Source organism: Haliaeetus leucocephalus, unplaced genomic scaffold, assembly GCF_000737465.1.
Source record: "Haliaeetus leucocephalus isolate CR32 unplaced genomic scaffold, Haliaeetus_leucocephalus-4.0 Scaffold136, whole genome shotgun sequence".
Classification (NCBI taxonomy): Eukaryota; Metazoa; Chordata; class Aves; order Accipitriformes; family Accipitridae; genus Haliaeetus; species Haliaeetus leucocephalus.
Window position 1 is genome coordinate 2473375 of NW_010972572.1, and position 16521 is coordinate 2489895.

General features: G+C 47.4%; 1 protein-coding gene across 4 annotated transcripts in view; it reads left to right on the forward strand.

The window, feature by feature from the left end:
* MTMR4 (myotubularin related protein 4) overlaps positions 1 to 15337 on the forward strand; it is a 58379-nt gene extending 43042 nt beyond the window's left edge. For all 4 annotated transcript variants that reach the window (XM_010585927.1, XM_010585930.1, XM_010585929.1 and 1 more), the window contains 12 exons: positions 700 to 813; positions 6670 to 6866; positions 7141 to 7269; positions 7583 to 7694; positions 8118 to 8313; positions 8798 to 8983; positions 9746 to 9916; positions 10036 to 10190; positions 10552 to 11797; positions 12182 to 12292; positions 12584 to 12672; positions 13075 to 15337. In XM_010585927.1, the coding sequence (XP_010584229.1) occupies positions 700 to 813; positions 6670 to 6866; positions 7141 to 7269; positions 7583 to 7694; positions 8118 to 8313; positions 8798 to 8983; positions 9746 to 9916; positions 10036 to 10190; positions 10552 to 11797; positions 12182 to 12292; positions 12584 to 12672; positions 13075 to 13252 (2884 nt within the window). In that variant the 3' untranslated portion in view covers positions 13253 to 15337. The remainder of the gene's footprint in view (positions 1 to 699; positions 814 to 6669; positions 6867 to 7140; positions 7270 to 7582; positions 7695 to 8117; positions 8314 to 8797; positions 8984 to 9745; positions 9917 to 10035; positions 10191 to 10551; positions 11798 to 12181; positions 12293 to 12583; positions 12673 to 13074) is intronic.
* Positions 15338 to 16521: the final 1184 nt, after the last annotated feature.

The following is a 16521-nucleotide window of genomic DNA, read 5'->3' on the forward strand; positions in this document are numbered from 1 at the left end:
TCCTGCTATTAGCTGTGCATGCTGTGAGTTTTTTCACCAGGGGACTGGGTTGGGTAGGGGCTTGCCCATCACATTCCTCTCACTGCTGGCACATGTTCAGATGTGTATTAGGAATCTGATTTCTGGCACCCCACCAAACAAGATATTCTTTTAGATCTCCCTCATGTCATTTTATTATAACATACACCAAATCACCACTGCTATCTTTCTGGGCAGAGTTATGTCTTCCTTGCAGAGAAATGTGTAAAGCTTCTCAGTGGTGATCTGTTTTTCTGCCTTGCAGAAAGTGGCAGATCATTTACCAGAAGCTGTGTGTGTTTCTGCATTTGCAAGTGCTGCAAGAAAACCAAAACCCCACATAAATTAATGACTGTTCCCCTAAACCCTCATGAATTCTTAAATCCAGAGGATGCTCCAAAGGCATCCTTGGGAATTACTGGGGTACTTAGTATGGGCCTGGAGGTGAGGCCTGAGGTGAAAGGAAGTTGTTTTCTCTCAGCTCATTCCTGACAGGATTTTTTGGGTCACTTTTCTCACATTGAGAGTGTACCGAGACAGATATGAAGAGGAAGAGCCGAAGCCCTGCATGCTGAGTTTGGGGAAATGTGAGCTGCTCCTGCCCTCTCTCTGCACAGCTTCTCTGGTGCAGATTTTTGATTGCCAAGTCCTCATCTTGCCTTCGTGCTTTCTTTTTTCCAGGCTTTGTTCCAGTTATCCCCAGAAGCTGCTGGTCCCTGTCTGGATCACCGATAAGGAGCTAGAGAACGTGGCTTCATTTAGGTCATGGAAAAGGATCCCTGTGGTGGTGTACAGGTAAATGCAAAACCAAAGCAGTGCTCTCCCCCAAACCCACAACAGCTGCCCTCTTCCTCGTAGTCTTGTGCCGGGTATTGTGAAGCCAGGTTAGCAGACCATGTGTACAGGGCTGTGGAGCTACGGGGTGACAGCAATAGTGGCGTTCTGGTCCTCGTGCTGTGTATTCCTTTTGCCTCCTACCTGAAAATGTGCTGCTCTCAGGACTCCTCCTTCCAGCACACGCATCAGCCTCTCTAGGCACACAGTCTGCGACAGTAGCGCAGGGTGTTCTCCAGAAGGGAGAAACAACGTTCCGGTAATTGCTGCTTCTTTCCTGCTTCCAGTTAGCTCTGAAGATGTGGGTGACTTTCCTCCTATGGGAGATGGAGCAAGAACACTATGTCAAATTAAGGTTCTCTTTCTCTGAGTTACAAAACTTTTTCACAGATTGGTACTTGCCTAGCTGCTACTTTGAAACGAAATCTCAGCCAAAATGAGCCTGCTGTGTGGCCCTGTTCTCAACTAGGTGTTCAGGCCTGGACATACCTTTTAATACCCAAGTGAAAATCACTTCTGTTTTGACTGATTTCTGAGTTTGACAGCATTTAGGTAACAGAATGAAGTGTTTGCATGTGGCTGAACTCTGTTGATTCAATAAGTGGTAAATATTCTATACAGGGGGATGCAGGAGGTTAGGCAGTAAATAAAGCAGGGCTTTTCAGGGTAGGGGGGTGGTTTCTCATTAAATGTGTCTTCTGGGAGACTTGACATGTTTGAAACAAATGGGATGCTGGTTGAATAGGTGCACCCAGCCAGCGTGCATGTTGTAAAATGTATGTTACAGTTTCTAGCCTTAGACTCTGTGTTAGCAGTTACTAAATCCAAATATAAAAAGCTTTGAAAATATCAGAGCTGCACAGCAAAGGACAGCCCTGGGAAGTACAAAAGCCAGGAAATAAAACCAGTGAATTTACACATACCTTAACTCTACACCTTCAAGTTACATGGTTTGCTGTTAGATGCTGGCAAAACACAGTGTATTACTTCTTGTAGAAGAACTAAATTCTACAGCAGAGTAATAATGAACTCTACTTATCGTATGGAGCCTTTCCCTCTCTGTAGCCAAGTCAGCTAAGAAGTTAATTGTATTTGTGATTACTTTTGCTAAAAATGGCTGGGTGCTGGAGACAGTCCCAGTGTGCCTCCCCACCCGAGGGCAAAGCTGTGTCTTTTTGCTACTCTAACAATTATTTTGTTCCTTGCTTTATAATATCACTGTAATGGTACCCAGTAATTTAAAAGCTGAGCTGCAACCCTTTGCAGCCTGGGATCAGATTAGAAGATGCTGACAAGTGATGTTACATATGGGCAAGCATTTGTCCCATCTTGTATCTCTCGTTTTCATGCATTCTTTAGCCCTTGCCCCTGAGATTGAAGTCTTTTGGCCAGGAGGGTCCATGAGGGCCATGGCTGCTTCTGGACTGCCTTGTGCTGTATGGAGGGGGAAGAAATGAAAAGCCTCATGCTCAGCTCCTCCTCCTCACTCATAGCTCAGGAGAGAGTGGACAAGTGGGCTCAGGTACATGCATCCCAGGGACTCTGTAACCACAGGACTGTTTGGTAGACTTCAGAGCTTTTGGAGAACAAGGCTGAATTCATTGGGTCACAGTCAGGTCTGTAAAACATGACACCAAAGGTACCACATTATCAGTTTTCTTTAATAAAAGTATAATTTAGCTTTTAAGCAAAGCAGAAATTCAGGTCTCCATCTCTGAGTCCTCAGTGGAGATGCACGGTAGAGATGCAGGAGCCTCCAGGCACAATTCACTTTTAAAACAACACAAAGGATGCAATTAATTATTTAGCTGACTACAGAGGTAGACAGGCATTGTATGTGAGCCGCTCCTCGTTATTACTCTGTCTACACAGCCACCTTCAGAAGACCTTGGGACTAAGTTAGCAAGAGAGCTCCTCGCAGATGCTCAGCATCACCTTTGCCCATGTTTGTGCTGCAGTGGCTGTCAGGGAAGTGGTGGGCAAACAGTGGATATTGCTCCAGCCCCATGGCTGAGCGCTGGGTCTCAGGCTTTCAGATCATGCCAGAGTGAGCCAGGAGCTTAACCCAGAGACTCAGGAAATGAAACCACTTGTATACGTGCATCTCAGTTGAGAACCTTTAGGTGACAGCTCTGTAAACCCTCTCTCAGCTCTTTCTTGTGTTTTCAGCTAAGCTACTTGACTTTGCATTGTGGATGAGCCCTCTTATGGCCAGAAAATAACAGAGAGGGGACTTGGGAGATATTAGTTGATGCTTTCTGGATGATTGTTGTGGGTTAAATGGCATGTACTAACAGCAGATGTGCTCTAACCTTGGCCCTGAATGAATCTGGGAGTAAAAGCTCAACTGATAAATTACAAAGGCACCTCATACTCCAGCTTTGGATTCTGAAAGGGTCCCAAGTCATTAAGACTAAAGTGAGGATCCGTAAGAAATAATTTTGTCCACGTAAGCTAAAACACTATGGCACCATCTACCATTCCAGTTTCAAAAAAGGAGCTTTTTTCTTTGAGGAAAACCTCCAGAAAAATCCCCAGGAAGAAAAGCCCAGAAATGCTTCATATGCTTGAGCTGGGGAGATTAGCAAGGGAATGCGGAGTCAAGCTATGGCTGCTGCCCTGACCTGGGAAGCTCATTGCAAGCTCAGTTGTGCTTTTGTTCATCCACTGGCACCTGCTACACTTTCTGCTTGCTGATGACTTCATGCTCATTGATGCTGGTCATATTTCCTTGTGTTTATTGGCATGTCATAATGTGTCTTGAAACTGGCTACCTCAAGGCCATCCCCTGTGCAGCATTTGTTGCAGTACTGAGAAGTTTGTGCCACCAAGAAGTTTTCTGAGTTTATGGTAACTCTTTGGTAATGTTTGTAGTATTGCATTAAGCAGGCTACTGCTGACTTCAAGTAGTCTACACAGCTAAACTCTTTTTCTACCCTGTGCACCCCAAAACAGTGCCATCGCATCCAAACAGCCTGTTGGGAGCAGTCCCTGGCACAGCATCTGCATTTCCCAAAAACGTGCTCAGGCGCTGTCTGGGAAAGTGCTGGTTGGCACAGGCCAAAAACTGTGGGTGTGCTAGCAAACAAGCTTGGAGGATCACAGGCCGGCGCTTAAGTCCACACCTTGGCTCTGTTTCATTTACTAGTATAAACAAAGCCTTTGCTGCTGTCTGCATTAACCATCCTTGAGTGATCCTGAAGACAGGAATAGATCTCCTGAGAGTGACTGCTCTGTAAGTCACCTTGCAAAACAAAACAGCAGCAGAGGAGGGCACTGAAAGAAAAAGCACCTCACGGTATTTTGACTTAGCTGAACATGTGGAAGTCTTCAGTTTAAGGTCTTTGTCAGTACTGTCTATGAGGTGTCATTAACGATAATACATTTTCTGTGTTTATTGATAAGTTGCCTCAGGAGAATAAGGGGACCTTGTCTTTGGGAAGCAAAATCATTCCTGCAAACTGCAGTAGCTGCTGGCAAGATACTGTGCACCGCTGTTAGAAGGCATTCAAAGCCTCAACTCATTCTTGGTGTGCTGCCTTACAGCAAATAACAGGAACAGGCACTGTCATCCTCTGTGGAACAGCAGAGCCCCTCATAGCAGAGTGGGATGAGAAAAAGAGATACCTTCAAGAGTGCTTCTAATAGCCCTCACTGGCAACTACACAGCCTTTGGGTGATGGGTTGAGGCTTGTGCTAGTGCACTTTAGGATATAGAGTGTTATGTCCCCTACTTTGCCACTGATGCAACTTTTTCAGAGCTGTTGATTTACAAACAAAAAAATAATACTTGGATGTGGTTTGTTAGGTGCTTTATCTACATCTTTGTTCTTATTCCAGCTCATCTTCAGAGAGGTGCTGCATGAGGGGTGGTGGGATAGGGAGGGGCAAGCACTGTTGTGAAGAACTGAGGTGTGGGGCTGTCCAGTTTATTATCCTGTCTCCCAAGAAGGGCCGGGCACCAGGAATAGCATCTCGGGGAAGTGTGACAAATGGGACAGGTATGCAGGTATTCTTTCCTGGTGCATCTTTGGAGCAGCCAGTGACAGATTTCCTACAACAGATATTCAGGAGAATGTGATTGTGTTTTGTGGTCACTTGGTGGATCTACTTTCCATGACTTTAATGTATTTTGGAACCAGTTTATACTTCCACATTGCACTGTGGCAGTGAGTCTGCTGTCTGTTTTGTTTGTTGTCCAAAAAATACTTTTTGTTTTTCTTAAATGTATGACGTGACCATTCCAGTGCTTGTTTGTGTTTCTGTCAGGGAAAAATAAGACTAATCTTCCAAACTCCCTTTTTTATATCTTTCATGACCTTTTATGCCTCTCATCCATTCTTGTCTTTCTCTCATGGTGGGGAGTTGTTTCCTATTTAAGTTGTCCCTATAGCAAAGCTCTTCTATACCTCAGATTATCCTTGCCACCTACTCTGGAGGTTTGGGTACTACATTATCCTTTTTGAGATGGATTAGTGAGAAATTTGTGTCGTTTTGAAGATGCGTAAGATGTGATGCCATAATATTTTCTGTCTTGTTCTTTTCCAAATAACTGCTAACACATCCTTAACCTTTTTGCTTCTCTTGAGCATTGAGCTGAAGCTTTTTGATAGCCCCACAGTGACTTCAAAGTCTTTGAGATTTGGCCGCTGGTTTGTACCGAACTGCTCCATGTCATAGCTGAGGTTATGTTTTGATCATCTGTAAATACTTTTCATTTATTAATACTAAATTTCAGACTCTATTTTTATCACCCAGTATCATGAGATCCTTTGCAACTTTTTCCAGACAGCCATAGACTCTCCCGGATAATTCTGTATCACCAGCAACTTTGTCACCTAATGGTCCATTCCCTTTTCCAGGCCATTTGTGAATGACTTGACTGGTGTGTTCATGTGGAAAATGAACACTTCTTCCTACTTCAGGCCTTCTGCCAGGTGTCAGTAAGCAACAGCCAGGGTAGGGTTCACATTTTAGGGATTGTTAATAAACACCAGCTCAGGCCTCCACCCAGAAACTAACCAGTCTGATGCTGAGTGAGCTAATCTTTCTAACTTACAAGTGATAAATGAAATGGTTTAACAATCAGTACGTACTTTAAGGGAGGAAGAAAAGAAAGAGAATGGGAGAGCAGAAGAGCATTAAAATAAATAATTATTACTTTCCCAAAGTACAACCATAATTATTTAAAGTTCTCCTCTCTGGTTTAATATATAAATACTTACCTATCTATATACAATAATATACATTTTATGTATTAGATATAGATAATAATATATATGTATGTATTACTGTAAATAAAAATAGAAAAATGGCTTGGCAGAGTAATGGCTAGAACAACCGGCAGCTTTCCCCTTGCTGCAGAAAATCCCCATTCATTTCAGTGGTAGTCGAGTCCCAGGGCACAGCCGTCAATCCTGGAGGTGACGTCCCACGAGCTGCAGCTGACCCCAGAGTTGCCACCATCCACTGGCACTGGCTGTTCCCGACAGCCGCTCCAGCAAGCACTGCAGTGACCTGCTCCTCTGCAGTCTTGTTTTGCCAGCTGTTCCAGCTCCATTAGCTGCTTCTGTGCTACTCACAGCCATCTTCTGTTCGTCACCACTGTGATGCGAGTGACAGCCTCCATGTCACTGCTGTTGTTATGAATAATGGTTATTTGAAATGCCCTGCCCCGTTTCACCGCTTGAATGCAAGATTAAATGCAGTAGATAAAGCAGTGAGGATGGTTGCACAGGTGCTGACTGTAGGTGAAGTTTGCTGGGGTTGTTCCTCACCGTTCCAGGGGGCTTCATTAGGCTCTCCCTTCCTCTGCAGACATGTGCGCAATGGAGCGGTGATTGCACGCTGCAGCCAGCCTGAAATCAGCTGGTGGGGCTGGCGAAATGCTGACGATGAGTATCTTGTGACATCTATTGCCAAAGCCTGTGCCTTGAACCCTGGAGTGAAGGTATCTGGTGGCTTGCCGCACAACGGGAGCAGCGACGGCAGTGAGGCCTGCGATGCTGACTTCGGTGAGACAGCTTACTGCCTTCCACTCTCTCCTAAGTGTGTGAATTATTTAGTGCTTCCTACACCCCAGTGTTGCTGTTGCTGCTAACAGGGCTGTAACAATGCAAGTTTTAAACCCGATATCCAGAGGGATAATCTGGGCCCTGTCACACCTTGACAGCGTGCAGTGTGTGGGACAGGTCTCTGGGCTCATTCACGGCCAGTGTTGGGTGGCACTGGAGGCCTGCCATAGGAGGGAGGAAGGTGCTGGGAATTCAGTCCATGCTGTCTCTGCAGACTCATCCCTGACCGCATGTTCAGGCGTGGAGAACGCAGGAACTCCTCAGAAGCTGCTGATTCTGGATGCCAGGTCCTACACTGCAGCTGTGGCCAACAGAGCAAAGGGAGGCGGCTGCGAATGTGAAGGTACAGAGGGCTAAGCACATCCCGAAACATCTTCCTCTTGGATCTGCTGTGTCGAGTGGGTCCTAGCGCACAGTTGGGGGTCGGGTCAGCATTTTCGTACTCAGTCTCTGGGAACGCGTTCCCCTTCTCACTTGCAAAAAACGAGTCCATTATTCCAGATATATCGCTGCTGGCCCACAAGGCTTTTGTAGAAAAACTGCCTAGCTGGAGACCAGAACTAGTGCTGTGAGGGCACGGCTAAACGAAGCGTATGGAGGCAGTTGCTGCAGTGGCAGCAGCTCTTGCTGAATGTTTCTGTCTCTGTTGTGTTCAGAGTATTACCCAAACTGTGAAGTCGTGTTCATGGGCATGGCCAACATCCACTCCATCCGGAACAGCTTCCAGTATCTGCGTGCTGTCTGCAGTCAGGTGCCAGACCCCAGCAAGTAAGTGACTGTTCTCTAGCCAAGTTCAACTCATCTGCCAGTGTCCTTGGGGTTTTTCTCTCCCTTTTCTTTTTTCCTATCCCAGGGTTCTACCTCGGAAAATGGAGGGATAGAAGAGTGCTCACAGTGCTTGAATGCTGCTTATTTTGATCCCTGGTAACCCAGAAGGGATTGTAGCACTGCCTCAGTGTCACTTGGTTGTGTGTGTCCTCTGAGGGTTTCTAAAACGTATCTGGGAAGAATTGAAATTAGGGGTTGGATTCTTTGCACTTAGTCCCAGGCTGGCTGGCTCCTCTTGAACATGTTTTAGAAAAGATTGATTTTCACTGAGGACTCCAAAAAGACTTAGCTTAAATTTTTTTTTTTTTTTTTTTACACTGGATAGCTAAGCAACCATTTTCTTTCTTTTTGCACACCTTCTAGCTGGCTTTCAGCCCTGGAGAGTACCAAGTGGCTGCAGCACCTTTCTGTCATGCTGAAGGCAGCAGTGCTGGTCTCCAATGCAGTTGACAGAGAAGGGCGTCCAGTGCTGGTTCATTGCTCAGACGGCTGGGACAGGACTCCGCAGATTGTAGCACTGGCAAAGATTCTTCTGGACCCTTACTACAGGACCATGGAGGTAGGAGTTGTGCTATGCTGCTCTTTCATGTCTGTTAAAAGGCAGCTTTTGTCTCGGAGTCTCCGGAGAAAGGAGCAGGATCGCATTTGTCAATAAGCTTAGTGGTGTTTCAGAGCTACTGTTGTGGGTGTTGGGTTTTTCCATGTTCTCTTCCTTCCCTTTTTCGGTGAACTGTACCTCACTCCTCTGCCCAACTTGAAGTACTGTGGTAAATAACCTGTGTTCAAGGTTCAGCTGCTTCCTTACTCTTAATTGTGCATATTCTCTAAGCTGTTTATTGTATAGAAATAACAGCTGTTAGTTTGTGTTTGGAAATGTCCGATGTTCAGGTAGCTTCGCTCCCAAACCAAGCACCAATGTAGTCTCCTTTCCAGCCCTTCAGAAGTCCCCAGTTTGCCTGGCACTGCTGGCAGATGGGGCTTGCCTTGTCCTACTACATGTCTACAGCAAAGTGTCTGCAGTTAGTCTTTTCTTTTATTCACAGGGTTTCCAGGTGCTGGTTGAATCAGATTGGTTGGATTTTGGTCACAAGTTTGGTGATCGCTGTGGTCACCAGGAGAAGGTGGAAGATCAGAATGAGCAGTGCCCAGTTTTTCTCCAGTGGCTGGATGCTGTTCATCAGCTTCTGAAGCAATTTCCTTGCCTCTTTGAATTTAATGAAGCTTTTTTGGTAAGAAACGTGCACACAAACACCTCCCTATCCCTTACCAGATGTGAGCAGAGGCAGAGGGAGTGCCATTATATTTTACAGTGTTGTAGTTGAAAGAAAACAAAAATTGAATTCTTTAAAAATGGGAAAGTGTCTGAGCAGTGCTTGAGCTCTCTGCTGGCATTCCTGCCATACCTTGACTGTGTGGGTCCAGCCCTTCAGTTGTGGTATCTTGACCTGGTTCTGTAGGTGTGATGCTTCTGCTGGCTTCTGTTAGCTGCTTGCAATTTCCTCCTCCTCCCAGTGGGTGCTGCAGGCTCGGAGTGCCTAGCAGATTGCACAGCGAAGGGTTTATATTCTCTGATTTCTTTGAATCACTTGTTCTCCAGGTCCCTTTCTAGCCCAGTGAATTCAGACACCATCAGCAGCACTGTTTTGATTAAAAGCCTGATTTGCATATCAGAGCAACAGGAGTCTGAAACATTTAAAAAAAAAAATTAGGGAAATGATAGCTATTAATCTCTGCCTTATCAAATAATATAGGTTTGGGTTATAGAGGGATGGGTATGGTATCAGTTGACTGTTGCTTTCAGTTTAATCTAAGTGATTCCTGTTGCTATCCCCTCTCTGTCCTGCCCTGTGTGGCAGAGAGGACAGCAGCAGGGTCGACGGCTGGGTAGGGAGTACGTGAGCCATCCCAGAGGAGTGGAAGAGGTTTCCCCCATAGACAGGAGACACCATTTCCCAATGGCCCTGACAGCTGTTCCCCTTCTAATGCTGCAGGTGAAGCTTGTGCAGCACACGTATTCCTGCCTCTATGGGACCTTTCTTGGGAACAGCCCCTGTGAGCGAGAGATGCACAACATCTACAAGCGTACCTGCTCCGTGTGGTCCCTCCTGCGGGCTGGCAATAAGAACTTCCACAATCTTCTCTATATGCCAGGGTCTGAGCAGGTCAGTAGAGCTCCTGCCCAGCTCTCCAGGCTCTCTGCCTGGCAGGCACCAGGGACTGTCAGGAGAGACTGGAGCGGTTTCCTTTTGCATTCATCTCTGATTGTGAGTGGTTGTTGCAGGTGCTGCATCCAGTGTGCCACGTGCGAGCGCTGCATGTCTGGACAGCAGTGTATCTCCCAGCTTCCTCGCCACATCCTCTGGGACAGGATGATATGAACATCTACCTGCCCCCTGGATCTCAGAGCCAGGAGTTCAGCGGCAGATGTTTGGATAGGTAAGAGCCTAGCGCTCCAGGCCCAGGTTGCCACCTACCCACAGGCCTTCTTTTCCTCTTTGCTCATTGTAGTTCCTCTGTTTTACTGCTCTTGTCTTTCCTGTGGAGAGCAAGAGCTCTGTAGCATTGTCTCAGCCACTTGAAGAAGAACATGCACAGCTCCCTGCTGCACCTAAAAAGGCAGATGGTGGAGGCCAGGCTGTAGTGTTGTGCATTACAGCTCATGCTGCTGCACCGCCCCTCCCCACCCACCCCATGATCTGTAATTAGGAACATTTCCCTTCCCTCACCCCAGTTTTGACTGAAACGAGGGAAGTTTCGGGAGTTTTGTTAGGAGATTTGCTTTGCTTTTGGGTTCTAGATTACCAAAGACAAGATCTATGGATGACCTGCTCTCAGCCTGTGACTCCAGCAGCCCGCTGACCCGCACTTCTAGTGATCCCAACCTGAATAACCACTGTCAGGAAGTCCGGGTGGGTTTGGAAGCCCGGCACACCACCTCTGAGGGAGCCGAGCCGCACTTGGGCGAAGGCAGTGCGGTGGCTGCAGGAGAGACACGGCAGGCAGAGGAGCAAGAGGAAAACGCTCCCCTGCAAGCCAACAGCACTTGTAGCAGCTGTGCTGAGCACGAGGGGCATAGCAAGCAACTGAGCAGCTGGGCTTCTGTGCCAGCAAGCGGCGTCTCTCTGGAGGCAGAAAAGGGAAACAGAACATGCACGGAGGAACTGGATGGCATGTGTCCAGCTCCAAATCCTTCTGGACAGGAAAATGTTGACAGGGTTTCCACCAGTTCTGGAAAGCAGTTAGAAACCTGTCCCCAGGAACCTTTGAAGGCTATTGGCGTGGTGTCCAATGGAGGAGTCTGCCCCAAGAGAAACAGCTCCTGCCAAGACATTCCCAGCCAGGAGTCCCTGGCACCAAGTGCTCCGTGTGGGGACACCCCAGGCCCTGCCCGGGGCATCCCCTGCCTGGATGAAGACAATGGGAAAGGCGATGCTGGAAGGAGTGTGCCCTGTGAGGAGCCTGGCCGGCTGGGGAGAGTCCCACTAGAGCAATGGCGTAAGCCCATTTCACAGAGCCAAAGCAGTGAGTTCTCCTTCCTGGGGTCCAACTGGGACAGTTTTCAAGGAATGGTGACATCGCTCCCCAGTGGGGAGCCCGCACCCAGACACCTCCTCTCCTATGGCTGCTGTAGCAAGAAGTTGAGCAGCAAACCTCTGCGGACACCAGGCCTGTGCCTCAGTGGCCAGTGGTCTGCCAGAGAAGGTGCGAAACCCTCAGTCTGCTCTGGCCACATCGGCACACATTTTGCAGGCCCCACAGGGAAGCCCAGCCATTCGTGGCTACCCTGCCACCTGAAACAAGCGCCTGGTCCCAAGCACATGCCACCAAAATGTCCTTCTCCTGTGCCTCCTCTCTACCTGGACGATGACGGGCTCCCCTTCCCCACGGATGTGATTCAGCACAGGCTGCGGCAGATCGAGGCCAGCTACAAGCAGGAGGTGGAGCAGCTGCGCAGGCAGGTGCGAGAGCTGCAGCTGCGCCTGGACATCCGCCACTTCTGTGCCCCTCCAGCAGAGCCTCCGATGGACTACGAGGATGACTTTGTAAGTAACTGCCTCTAACACGCCAACTCTGGCAGCATGGCTCCAGCAGTGGTGGTCCCTGCACCCCCCCTCACACTGCCCTCTCCAGCCCACAGTTCTCACTCTCTTACTTTCAGAGTGGGTGGTTAAGATTGTTCCTATGTTTCCTCAGCCCTGTTCCCCTCCTGTCCACATGCTGTGTCCTCGTGCCACCTGGAGGTATCTCTGCTTCTTGAGGGCCAAGCAATGGCTCCTACACAGTCATGAATGCTTTACTTCCTTTGGTGGAGAGCTGTGGAGCCACCCATGTGCCCCCCACAAACACTGAGTGTGGCCAGAGCAGGGAATGCCCTTGACTGCAACTGAGGCAGCTGAGGGGATTTGTGACTTTGTCTCTTTTTGCAGACTTGTCTGAAGGAATCGGACGGCAGTGACACTGAGGATTTCTGTTCTGATCATAGTGAAGACTGCTTGTCAGAAGCGAGCTGGGAGCCTGTTGATAAGAAGGAGACTGAGGTATGTGTCCTGTTACAGCAGCAGGAGAGAATGTTTCTTTCCTGGCAGCTAGCTTTGGTGGTTACTGCAGCAGAGAGTGGTCTGGAATCAAGGCAGAGAGCAGCCACCCACGTCCTGTAACACATCCTCTGCATCCTCTGCTGCTGTTGTGTCCGATAGAAGGGGATCTGTGGGATGGGCTCTCTCTGGGCTAGCCTGTTGTGGCCCAAAGCCTGCACTGGGGTCCTAAGAGAGACCTAGTCATTGTGGCGTTACAAACTGAAAGCTGATGAGGATTGGCGTTTGCCCTAGGTCACGCGGTGGGTTCCGGACCACATGGCCTCACATTGTTTTAACTGCGATTGTGAATTCTGGCTGGCCAAACGGAGGCATCACTGCAGGTAAACAATATTATCGCTGTAGTTTCACTCTTCTTCTTAGCCTGTTTCTTGCAAACCTCACAAAATGCTTATCTGTGATGTTTGTTCCCTCCAGCTCCCAGGAGAAAGTTTTAGGTCTTTCCTTTATTCGCCAGGCCTTATAAGTTCCCTGCAGATTTCCATTCCACATTGTTCTTGTTTCTCCTTTACCAAGGCCTTTGATCCTTCTCCTGGCTAGTAATGCCCGTTAGTCCCTTTTTCATGCTTGCCACTTTTTAGCTTGCACTCGAGACCAGAGTATATACTTTAAGAAACATGTTGACAAGTCATAAGTACAGCTGGTACTTCACCCCTTTGTGCTTGCTGAAGTCTTGCTGTGGTGTTCCCAGCTCTCTTTTCACTGTTTTTCTTGCTCCTTGACAGGAACTGTGGGAACGTGTTTTGTGCTGGTTGCTGCCATCTGAAGTTGCCCATCCCTGATCAGCAGTTGTACGACCCTGTCCTCGTTTGTAACTCCTGTTACGACCACATCCAAGTGTCTCGTGCCAGGGAGCTCATGAGCCAACATCTGAAGAAACCCATCGCCACAGCTTCCAGCTGAATGCCAGACAAGAGACCTGTCTAAGCCCAGCCTTTTCTCTGATGGGTTTGAAGGGTGACTCTGCCTCCACTGTAATCGTGAAGGCCGTTGGTGCAACACTTGAACGCCAAGCTTGAATGCACTGTCTTCAGCAGTCTTACTATCAGTGTGGAGCAGAGGAGCTCAGATTAGAGAGTATGGTGTGTGTCCCCACTCTGGTACCAGTGGGCCCGTACATTGTAGTCTGACAACCTAGGGCTAAAGAGGGGATTGCAACCTCTTTGTTTTGTGGGCTGGGAAGCAATGTTTTCACAGATATTGCCTGTGCAAAGTACCCCCAAAGCAATAGAAAGGCATGTTTAGAACCAACTTCCCCTACAAAGGCAGGCTGCTGTACAAGAAGGAAGAGGGCAGACTCCAGGTGGTACTGTGTGCTTTGGAAGGGTCTCAGCCTGGAGCAGTTCTGTAGATTCTCTTTCCATGAGTGTGATTTGCGATCAGCTTGGTGAACAAGACTCACTAGCCATCACTAATTGATTTTTCTCTTGAGCGTTGAAGAGAAATTTATTCTGGCTGAAAACGGGCCGAGCAGATTTTGCCCGTTTTCATGCTCCGCTAGGATTGGTGAATGCATTTGACTTTGCCCCTGCCCCCCAACACTGCGGGGAGATGGGAGACTGGCTTTTTCACTTCTGCTCTGCCCGTCTGCTTTGTCTGCGATTGTGTCTCAGCCTGGTGCTAACACAGGAATGGCACCCTGATCCTCTCCTGGCATGGAAACAGAACTCGTGTTCCTGTGTTGCTCCTCCTCCCCTTTTCTGCCCTCAGCTCTCCACTTTCTACTGCTCTTTATCCTGAAAACTTGATACCTTGAGGGTATAGGCCATAATGTGTTGTTTTACCTCCTGGAATGTGCTGTCTGGTGTATGTGAGGGTTTCAGTCCAAATGCTGCTATATATTTCTGTGCACTTAATGTAACCCGAAGAAGGGAGAATGAAGCATCGATACCAAAACGGGGGTGGGGAAGGACACTGGCTGACATAGACACTACGGTCTGTGCTTTTCACTTTAGGATGTACAGCCAAGCTACAGAGATAAACATGACATGTGGCATCTGTTCAGTGGTGGAAACAATCTCTCTGACTTGCCCCAGTGATACCTAAAATGCCTCTTGAATTTGACTTCTTTTTTGTCTCCTGTACAGTGGTCAAAGTTCAGAGTTGCCGACTTGTAATTGTCTCTCTACTTCCTCTTTAAACTAGAGAGCAGGAATCCCAACCCATTCTAAGGGAAAGGAACTGGGTTTAGAAAGGAAGGAAGGTTTAGAAAGAAGGTGGGCTTTTAATCCCTAGATCCCTTGGGAAGTATCCATCCTGCCTTCTTTCTAAGAAATCAGCGGATATTAATGAGGAAGAAAAGTTTGAAAGTGGGGCATTTCTTTGCAGAAATGCAGGTTTTCTTTCCAGCTAAATGAAAATGTCCGATATATTCTGCACCTCATGAGCTGAGACTTCATATGTGGGGGGAGGACCTGTGAGGACATTTGATCTACTAACAAAGCAAAGTACTGTACACTGTTGTGATCTCCCAATTCTTTTTGCTAATGGTTTGTCATCTCCGTCGGAGGGAATGGAATAATGACCCTTTCCTGCACTTTGATATGTCAGCCTCTGGTTTCGTAAATCCCAATAGTGCGAGCAAAGCTAGCATCATCTGAAGACCCTGTACTTACTTGGACTCTGCTTCTTTTCCATACTGGGAACAACCAATATGGCTTTGGGAAGAGAAGGCACCTTGCTTCGGATTCTCCCCTGCCTTGTACCTTGCAGTCATTGCCAGACATGGAAGGGTGACCATTGGGCTGGCAGAAGAAACTGGATTTGCTCCTGTTTTGCACATGTTGGAATGACTGCAAGCAATAAGGAAGCCAGAAACTAGGTACTCCTGGCCCTTCTGTTCAGGCCATTAGTCCAAACTGCTTTTAGCTCTTGTGAGTTTCAGCGTCACAATGTGCTGGCTAAAAACTCTAAAATCAGTTTGATAGCATTGTGACAAACAAAATGTGCTGTACAACTCAATACAGTTGAAATAAAATCTCTATATTAGTGCTGCTGGGTTGGGAGCCGTTCTTTCGTTTGTGGTGAATTCTTTCTTCTTGCACAGTGTTTCCCAGGCTGCTGTTACCTGCTAACTTTTCCCTTGATTAAGGTATGTTAGGAATTTAATATCCCTTCTCACAAATAGGAATCAAGGGTAGGACACAAAGCACCCTATGCTATGCTCTTCTGCTCTGAGGCCCTCTGCTCTCTTCCAAACAAGCCTCCAGCTGCCCAAGATACCAGCCCCTTCCAGCCTCTCCCATAATGACTTGGTGAGGAATTTTTCTTTTCCAAGGAAGAGCTGTTAGGCAGGATTCACTAGCTCTTCACCAATGTGTTTATACCACTTTTTTTGCTTGATGGGCTGTATGGATGTGTTCCTCTATGCAGGATGAGGGATGGGAACTGTTGTGCTCCATCAGCTTGATGTGCAAATGGTGATGCAGGTAAGTTACAGTTTGTGGTGGAGCTGGGGAGAGTCTTCTAGAAAGCCTGTCCTCAATTTAAAGCATCCAGGGATCTTAATTTTAAGCTGTTCCCTGGTAAACTACTCCCATAGTTCAGGTCAGTGTTCATGTCAAGACAGGTAGTACCTAAACGCTTTGTTGCATTAGAAACGTTAGGAGCAAGGTAGCTTGTCGCATTTAAAAATTAACCATTGCTTCTGAAACAGTAACACAGAAGAAGGTCATGTTTGGAGGCAATGTTGCTGAATATTAATCATGAACGATGCCTTTACAAGAAAGGCCAGTCTACTGATTAACTTCCAGGCTCTTGTTGTAACAGTTCCAGTGTCAGCTTGACAGGCGGTGGAAGGCTGGCTGCTGGGACTGTTGTATGACCCTTCGGCTTCTCACCACCAGCTGGGATGATGCTTCAGCAGGATTTCCCCCTGTGCATTCAAAGCTGAATACAGGCATTTTGCCGAGACGCTCATGACAGTTGTAATGTCAGGCTGGCCACACCAGCAAAGGGCACTTAATGCTCGTGATCATCAAGCACAGAACAAAGCATTATCACTTAAAGAATATAAAGCCATAATTTGCCAACACATTCAGCCTGAGGTAATCTCTATGTGCACTGAAATGTGTCTAAACCTAGCACAGACAGTGAGATCAAAGCCTTCCCCTATCAGTGCACTAACTGGCATGAATTCTTAGAAAATTAACAACCGGAACTGCTTATGTTGT